Source organism: Lytechinus variegatus, chromosome 8 (assembly GCF_018143015.1).
Source record: "Lytechinus variegatus isolate NC3 chromosome 8, Lvar_3.0, whole genome shotgun sequence".
In the NCBI taxonomy this organism is placed as follows: domain Eukaryota; kingdom Metazoa; phylum Echinodermata; class Echinoidea; order Temnopleuroida; family Toxopneustidae; genus Lytechinus; species Lytechinus variegatus.
Window position 1 is genome coordinate 14,609,105 of NC_054747.1, and position 9,867 is coordinate 14,618,971.

General features: G+C 36.6%; 1 protein-coding gene across 1 annotated transcript; it reads right to left on the reverse strand.

The window, feature by feature from the left end:
• Positions 1–3,366: 3,366 nt before the first annotated feature.
• Positions 3,367–8,853, reverse strand: LOC121420807. Its single transcript, XM_041615440.1, has 3 exons — positions 8,769–8,853; positions 7,189–7,457; positions 3,367–3,842 (listed from the first exon to the last, which is right to left on the reverse strand). The coding sequence occupies exons 2-3, from the start codon at positions 7,421–7,423 to the stop codon at positions 3,745–3,747; spliced, it is 333 nt and encodes a 110-aa protein (XP_041471374.1). The 5' UTR covers positions 7,424–7,457; positions 8,769–8,853; the 3' UTR covers positions 3,367–3,744.
• Between the last annotated feature and the right edge of the window lie 1,014 nt (positions 8,854–9,867).

The following is a 9,867-nucleotide window of genomic DNA, read 5'->3' on the forward strand; positions in this document are numbered from 1 at the left end:
CCTTAAGGCGCTGTCACACCTTGGCGTTTTAGACAGCGTATGCCCGACGTATCAAAATTTCTCTAAAACGTCGGCATACGCTAAACTTTGATTTTTTTTCAACTCTTGGCGTATACTTAGCGTATTCATAACGAGTTGGACGTATACATAACGTATTAGTAACTTATATCGAACGCTTCGTTAACTTATAAGTAACGTATTCCAACGAATGCTTAGCGTATTGCTGGCGTACACAACTTATGCCCTACGATAGCCTAACTTACGCATAGCGCGCGGCAGCGTATCGCTGACGAACACGTGTCGTAGCCTACAAAAAGGCTGCCGCTCGACTATTCAAATCATAACCGCACGATACATCACCTATCAACACCACCGCCATGCCGAAGAAAACTCCTGTGAACCCCACCTTTATATACCAATTCCTATAAACGTTGTCAATACGCCATTATACGGTAGCTGTAAGTTATAAACACGTTCAGTAAGTTTTGTGGTCGTCCGGAGCACGTCTTCATACGTCTTCATACGTCAATATACGTTGGAGTTAAGTTACACTTACGTTCAAAGCACGTTACTCATAGGTTAGAAGTAAGTTTAAGGGTACGCTGGACATTATCTCGACGTACATCGACTTATGAGTAACTTACGAGTAACGTGTGTCAACGTGTATCAACGATCGCGTAACTTGCCTACAACTTATGGCCCGCGTATGCGGGACGTATGAGCCGTACGCTGGCATACGTCGAAAAATTTTGTGCTTGCACAAATTTTTTCGACGACCTCGCCGTATGACGACGTATACCAGCGTGTTTTAGCGTACTCTTAACGTATGCAAAACTTACCCGTAACGTATTCGACGTACGCCAGCGTATTCGCCAAATTCCTCATACGTCGGGCATACGCTGTCTAAAACGCCAAGGTGTGACAGCGCCTTTAATATTACATTTGATCCCTATGAATTGCATCACATTTTTTATTCATATATGATTTTATTTAAAGCGGCCATGGGCATTCCTTCCTTGGAATGGCTATGTGTTCGTTATGAATTTATTTATCATCAGTATTATTATATTTGATGTTCTGATCATTATCTTAAAATCTGAATAGCGATGTTAAATATGACAACAGTTTTAAGGAATATTGTTCTGGTCACGTGACACTGTCACTGTGATATTCAGAGTATTCATACCGAACGACAAAAATCTATGATGGTCTGAAATGTTTTCACCATCCTATAAAAGACAGCAAGAATATATCCAATTAAATGAGAACTATCGGAAATGTGTACTTAATCCCCTTTTAGCAAAGATGTAACATGTGAATCTATCATTGCGATATGTCCAATATCTTCATTCGTATTTACTAGTAGTTTGGAAAAATTTCCAAACGAAAGGTTATGGTATGAAGGAAAGATAAAAATGTATCATTTATTATGCATTTATTTCCTAATCGGTATGGAAGTATTAATTTAAGGTAGCATGTTCTCGTGAAATATAGAAGAAAAAAAAAACCTGATGGAAAACAAAAAGATTTTAGGTCCCCCAACACCCACTTTTCATTAAAAAAAAATCCTTTTTTCCAGTTTGAGTAAAAGGTAAAAAAAACATATCTTTTCCAAAACGGTGATTATTCGCAAGTCAATAGATATATTTTAAACCCAAATTTTGGAACGATAACGGTCACATCTTTAAATATAATGGTCTCAACGCGACAAAAACAGTAAGTGCTTTTTCATTTACTTCATCTGGCGCTGCGTAGTGACTGCCGGACCCACGATGAAATTGAGCAAATGAATTCTCGGAGTATTTCTGTTTTAGATATCTATTCGAAAAATAAATTTGCATTGTGAATTTTTTATCCACTGCCATGTTTGGGAGAGTAATCGTTTTAGCCACCTTATTACTTTTGGCTATATATTTTGAATGAGAACAACGTATCAAAATACGTATGGTGTATCAAAATTTGTATTCAAATATAAGCACGTTATACATTTTAATTAAAGTATGCATGTGGTGTATTTCAATTATCGTATGATTATGCAATTTAAAATCGCATTTGATCTACATGACTTCCTGCGAAATATGACATATGCGTTAACATGGTAAAAGGAGGAATTAAATTTGAGCGCATTAATAAAAATACAAATAATTCAATCTAATAGTATTACTTTCAACAGCTCTGCCTTGAAATGTAGGTGTTAGTATAGTGTAATTACTAAATTTGGAAGTATCCTTATAAACTGCTCATATTATAATTACTCAATCATGTCTGGTATTCATACTTATAAACAGCAGAGTACCAATTGACGTCTTTTAAAAACAAAAGCCTACATTAAATATACGCTTGGTGTACGAAATATGCGCATGGTGTACTGAAGTTGTCATTCAACAAGTAAAAACGTTTGGTGTATCGGAATTCATGTTTCATTTTCCAGCGTAACATTTGCATACAAAAATGCATTTTGTCCTGCATGCTTTAGGAGAGATAATCAGACGCCGTGATCTTAGATCTCGTCTTGTTTACATCCTTGTGGCAGAGATGATGAGATAACAAGATCTCGGATCTCGTCATGTCTACATCCTGTGAAGGAGTAGCCTCTTGTCTCGGCCCTGACGGCTGCTTCCCGAGCGAAGCGATGGATTCCTTAATTCGCGAAGGGAATTAGGCCTGGCGCTAGCCGCGGCGCTCTGCTTCGCTACATCACTTGCTTCGCCATATTCGCTCGGAAAGCAGCTGATAGGGCCTCGACAAGAGGCTAGTGAAAGAGATGATCAGACGACATGATCTTGGATCGCGGCATGTGTACATCCCGTTGAAGAGATGATCAGCGCCCCCTCCCCCCGAAAAGAGCACGGGAAGGGGGAGGTGGAACGGGGACAGAGAAATTGGAAACGAAGGGAGGGAAATAGAACAGAGGGAGAAATTGTAGTAACCATAGGCGGCGGAAGCGGGGGGGGGGACGTGCCCCCCCCCCTAAATTTTAGATGGGGGGGGGGACGGTCCCCCCTATTTTTTTTTTGATAACCTTTTTTTTTTGCTTGTCAATTTTTTATCTGCGTCCCCCCCTAAATTCACGTGGACACCACCTGAAACGTGTGTTGTCCCCACCCCTAAAATTTAGGTTGATGACTTTTTTTTTTTTGGGGGGGGGGGCTTGTCAAAATTCTTTGGTTAGCCACACCTTAAATTTCGGTTGATAACCTTTTTTGGGGGCGCTTGTCCAATTTTTTACCTGTGTCCATCCCAAAATTTCAGGTGGACACCCCCTAATTTTTTTGGCTTCCGCCGCCAATAGTAGTAACATAACCCTCACAACTGCTAACTTAACCATGATTAGATTAATGAAAAACAAACAAATTATTTTAGTGCATAGCAAGTTGCTTTATTTCGGAGACGAACTCGACCGCAATATAAGGATGCATAAATCATTGTAAAACACCACAAGTAAGCAAAATCTGGAGGCCTTTCATGACCACGTTTTCATTTTTCCTGGTTAACAAACTTTGCAGTATATAATGTCTCCATTGTTGATGGTCCATATTCCTCGACGATCAGGGCTCCGTATCACAAAAAAGGTTTGCGATGAATTGCAAATATGAAAGAACCGCCCTGATTGGTCCCTTGTCAGTATTTTAAACCTATTGCGCGTGTAACATTGATATTGATTGGTCAGTTCATTAAGCGATTGATCTTTGATCTTTTTAGCGACTAATCTTTGTGTTATGGAGCCCAGAAGTCCACCAGGCTTTAGTTGTTGAAGCAGACCTTGTAGCGTTTCAACGGTTCGTCGTCCGTGAATCTAGGATCACACATGCAGTTCCGCAAACTCACAGGATTCACGCATTCTGTTGAGCGATAAATAACCAAACGGAGAGGAGAGAGAAGGAAGAAGAATAGGCCGAGAGAGCGCAAGAGAAGGTGGGAAGGGACATACAAGACAGAGAATAACATTTAAAAATGTCATAAGAGAGAGAGAGGGGGGGGGGGGCAAATAAAAATTGGTATTTTACGGGAAACGGGTATAAAGAAATAAAGGGTATACAGTCATGATAGCGGAGGTGAGAAGGTGAGGGAGGGAGATAGAGAAACAAATAGAGGCGGTTGGTGGGAGAAAACAAATGTTAATTCTAATGGATTAATGAATATGATAATACAAAAAAAAATCACTCCTGTATTGTTAAAAGAGAATGAAACCTTTGGAACAAGATAGCTTGTGTGAAAACAGAAAAAAAATCAAAGAAATAGATCAACGAAAGTTTGAGGAATATCAGACAAATAATGAGAAAGTTATGAGCATTTGAATATTGCGATCACTAATGCTATGGAGATCCTCAAATTGGCAACGCGACTAAGATGTGTGATGTCACTTGTGAACAACTCTCCCCATTACTTTAGTATATATTTCACTTAAATTGCCTATTTTATAAAAATCTATCAGTAGATCATTTGTTCTTTCTATTGGAGGGCATGTAATACAGATTTTTAGGGAATACATCATGGATATAGAGTTTGTATCATCACAAGAAAAAGCAGAAAGAAACATTTTGAGGGTATTTTATTGTCCATCAAAGGGAAAGTTGTTCACATGTGACATCACACATCCTTGTCGCATTGCCAATGGGAGGATCTCCATAGCATTAGTGATTGCAATATTCAAATATTCATCATTTGTCCGATTTTTCTTCAAACTTTCTTTGTTCGTAATCTTTGATTTTTCTGTTTCGACACAAGCCTGCTTATTCCAAAGGTTTCTTTTGGGCTAGGAATCTTAAAACTGAACCCTTTTCAACATGCGGCGCCAATGCTGTAGTAGAGTCGTCTATAATTGCAAGGTTCTGTTTTCAAATATTTATGAAGTGCATGAATTTGTTTTGCTATGTTCTACATTCTATCACTTAAGCAATATCACACTGACTTTGACTGGCTTTTGTATATATTCTGAATCAATTCGGTGTTTTTTTTAATGGCTTTTGCCTAAATGCAACACGAGGCAACAAAATGACATCTAACACCACTTACTTCTTCTATAAAATGTTCGTCACCACTGTAGGCGGCGGAAGCGGGGGGGGGGGGATGGGGGACAGATCCCCACCCAAAAAAAAATTGAGGTGGGGGGGACGATCCCCCTAAAATTTTAGTTGATAACTTTTTTTTTTTTGCTTGTCAATTTTGTTTTCTGCGTCCCCCTAAATTCATATGGACCCTCCTAAAATGTGTTTTGTCCCCCCTAAAATTTAGGTGGATGACCTTTTTTTTTTGCTTGTCAAAGTTTTTACCTGTGTCCATCAAAAAATTCAGGTGGACCCCTCCTAATTTTGTTGGCTTCCGCCGCCATTGGTCACCACCACAATTACTAATGGATAGGTCTCCAGACGATGTTACAACAATAAATTAGTACATTGGACTGCACTCTACCCAGGTGAGGTAAATGACTCTATGTACGTTAATATTGATAACGTGTACCCGTTGACAGGAATTAAAATCCTTGAAATAAAATGCCTGTACGAATTAAAAGGCTTGTGGGGCTAAATCCAACCAAGTTATGTTCTTATCTATTAACATGACTATTAATCAACTTAAGTAATTGTAGATTATCAAGGGAAAACATGTTTGTCACCATTGATGATTCCATTATTGTTACACTGTAAAAACTGCGGTGTTTAAACTGACACCAATTGGTGTTAATAGAGGACCACACCCTGAAGTGTTAAAATAACACCCTAGAGATTGAACATAACACCAAAGAGTGTAAATGTAACAACCATAGGTGTTGTAATAACACCTATAGGTGTAAAACTAACACCACCAATTCAACACCGGTGTAAAATAACTGGTGTGGTCCTCTATGTACACCGGTTAACACCACAGTTTTTGATGTGTACTATTTCAATAATCAGCATTAAGATCTGACTGAAATGTGTAAACACAGACAATATATCATGAGTAAAACCAATCGCCGCCTTTCTTTTAACAGTTTGCTGGCGTCTAATTCATTGTATTTCATGTACTCTCGCCATTTCTAAGGGAAGAAAATAATTCCTTTAATCTATTCATTGGTTATAGCTTTCATTCAGAACTCCAATTCTGAATTTGAAAAAAAAATTTGATTTCACAAAAAAGAGAGCTGTCGATTCATTTCATACCATTAAATATTTCCATACTGAAGGGTACAGTCTTAAAAATGTTGGGCAACTTTCTGGCCACACACTATACTGGTTAAAACTTTATCCAATTCTGGGTAGTTTTAAACCATTAATGTGTGCTTTGGGTGAAAATTACGCAGTAGTGGTTGAAAACTACCCAAAGTTGGATAACATTTTAACCAATTATTTGTGGACAGTATGTTGCCCAACATTCTAAGAGTGTAACTCGTATCTGACATTGTAAATAAAATTTCACACAATAATCTTCTGAAATAAGAGTCACGCTCTCTCATACTAATAAATTGACCTTGAATTAGTGCAAAGTGGAGGACAATATAATCTTTAAAGGACAAATCCACCCCAACAAAAACTTGATTTGAATAAAAAGAGAAAAATTCAACAAGCACAAAACTGAAAATTTCATCAAAAATGGATGTAAAATAAGAAAGTTATGGCATTTTAAAGTTTCGCTTATTTTCAACAAAATAGTTATATGTACGAGTCAGTTTTACATCCAAATGAGAGAGATGATAACATCACTAACTCACTATTTCTTTGTATTCTATTATATTAAATATTTTGATTTTCTCGTCATTGTCATATAAAATGAAGTTTCATTCCTCCTTAAACACGTGGAATTCCATTATTTTAACATTTTGTGCTTCAGGCAAGGAGGTCCTAATTGTCAAATTCATAAAAATTGAAATATTGTATAATTCAAACAATAAAAAACAAAAGAAATAGTGAGTGAGTGAAATCATTGACTCTCTCATTTAGATGTAACTGGCTCGTTCATATAACTATTTTGTTGAAAATGAGCGAAACTTTTAAATGTCATAATTTTTTTCTTATTTTACATCCGATTTTGATGAAATTTTCAGCATTGTGCTTGTCTGATTTTTCTCTATTGATTCCAATCAACATTTTTCTGAGGTGGACTTGACCTTTAAAAATGTGTGAAAAAGAATACGAAAATATCTATAAATATTTACAATAAAAAAGAATCCTTGGCAACCAACCCAGACCCAAAATATTCAAGTTTTCTTACTTTCCAAAGGTGCTTTCCTTCCCCGTCCCCGACCGCGCTTGTCGAACTGCCCATCAAACCCCTCCAAGTCATCGGGCCCGCCACCCAACACCGTTTGCTCGTAGTTCCGCTTGGATACTGCCATGTCCAACAAGGCGTTGAGTTCGTCTTCACTGATGTCACTTAACTGAATCGCCGACGTCGAGGCGAGAGCGAGGACCACGAGAAGGAAGAGGATACCCGTTTTTCCCGCCATTCTATCAAATGTTGATGTGTTCTCTTGTGGGAGTCTGACATATAATGAAAATGATTTTTTTTTTCAAAGGTTAAACACTAATTTTTATAGCTAACTGAAGGGAAATTGATTTTTCGAAAGAATCCTCAAAGGATCGACCCAAACAAAATGAAACCAGTTTTTTCGAAATTCTCACAAAAAACTCCTGTTCAAAGGTAAAAGTATATAGAAATGATGTCATCATACTAATTATCAAATTAATAGATTGAGCACCTTTTTTAAATAAGCTATTAATTTCTAAACACAATATTTAGAACAAAAATAGTTAATGATATCTGCTATTATTTTGCAAGCAGATAATGAAGCTTCTCATTATACAAACACATGGGCCTCTTTGTCATTAAAATATTCGTATAGTTATGAATTGACAGTGACATTTTTTACCCATCCAACATGCATGTTTCCATTTTAACCAATATTGGGTAATTCTTTTTTATCATAAGGAATTTGAGCGGTGCATTAAAATTATCTGTACGGCATCAAAGCGTATTGCAAGATTGAAATATTACATATTTTATGATTAAAAAAATCATGATAATGAATACAAAATAGTTGTTTCAAGTGACTGTGAACTGACGCAAAATGTGAACTCTATTATTATGCGACGATCAAAATTATATTCAGGGGGACTACAAATTCAACATCATCATAATGAAATAATAACGCTTTATCAGTAGCAAGCCCCTGGATTTGCAAATCAATATAGTTATAAGGTTCATACATTCTAAAAAATTAAGTGCTAATTCAGCTCATAAAGAGCGTGTATATATAGACTGCACTTCGATTTTTCTCGTTCAAATTTGAACTAGACAAATCACCACTCCGAAGTGCAGTCACTATACACGCTCTTTAAGAGCTGAATTAGCACTTCATTTTTTACTAATATTTAAGAATTGCAGTAAAGAAAATTTGTTCTAATTAACTAACAAGTGGTTAATGAAATGAGAGCTGTTTTTCATAATGTTATTTATGTTTTAATTAGTAAATAAATCCATCTAAAAAAATCACAATATTTACAAGAGATCAATAATGGGAGGAAGTCGCTTAAAAGTATAACAACAACAATAGTAAAAACGGGAAGGCAGAAAATTACAAAAAAGCATGACAAAATAACTATTCATCAGGAGCGACCTCACCTTAACTCACAGTATAAAGTTTAAACTGGAGGATGTGAGACCAAGACGTAAAATCGCTCCAAAACTACCAGAATAGAAATTGGCGGTAAAAAGACAGGATAATTCCCCCCCCCCCAAAAAAAAAAAAAACGAGAAAATGAAGGTAACTATAATATGAAATGAAAACTTACCTGTAGTGTTTGAAATTGCTCTCCCTGTACAAAACTCGCAGTCAAAAGATAACTTCAGGAATGTTAGGATTTTCAAAATTCCCAGAGTTTATATTTCAGTTGGAAGTTTTATTGTGATTATTCGTTACGCAAGACGGAAGGCAGTCGAGTTAAGATAAATAGGTACCTGGTATTGGAATTAATTCTTTGAAATGCGTGTGCGCTGTAAATAATTACGGCCGCCAAGCTGAAGCCGGGGTAATAATATCCAAGTCGTTTGGAAGCGCTGAGAGATGTTATAATCATAATGCGCTTTTCAATAACTGTTTATTATTTATTATTTTTTTTATTATTATTGAGATGATGAAATATACATCTTGAGGTTAACAACAAAGGTCTATTAGTTTTGGTTAATTATTGATGTGGTAATACTCATGTGGCATTGCAATTTTCAGTTTGAAATTTAAATTGCATTGATATACCGGTCGGTATTCCGTGCTTCATGGATTTTGTTTTATCATGTTTAAATTGAGTGCAAATTGAATGAATCGTAATTTGCAGGTGTCGAAATTTGAAGGCCATGATAGACATGATAGAGGTAGAAAGGAAGGGTGCATAGGCCCAGCATTTCTTTTGCTACTATATGGTCACACGAAGGTAGCCTTGGTTATCATCGCACTCGTTGATTTGCTTATAGAATTGCTATCATCCGTTTTCATTGATTTTTCATAAAACCAGTACCTACAGCGGTGAGAAGTGACAAAGTATAAAAGGGAAATGGAAAAAGATTCTCGTGGAGAATCCATGGCGTTTTAATGGAGCTATTTCTATTCAAGGTAATCCATTCTAGAAGTGATGAGATTGCTTGAAATGTCGTGAAGATCAAGGACCTAAATCGTATAGAGTGGGAAGACACCTGGGATTATCCCCAGGTTTTTTCTTCTTAGTTTATTTATCATGTTTTAATTAACTAGTGTATGATCTCTTCAGTATAACACTGTATGACAAGAGACTCCTGAACAATCAAATACACTCAGAGTACAGCATATTATAATAGGAGAATAACAAAACCCTACAGTATTTATTCATTTCAGTTTCAATTTTACTAGGGTAGTCCCTT

Coding starts and splice junctions, on each gene's coding strand:
- LOC121420807 (XM_041615440.1), bottom strand. CDS start 7,423: ATGGCGGGAAAAACGGGTATCCTCTTCCTTCTCGTGGTCCTCGCTCTC. Junction 3,843..7,188: donor AAGGAAAGCACCTTTGGAAA/GTAAGAAAACTT, acceptor ATCGCTCAACAG/AATGCGTGAATCCTGTGAGT.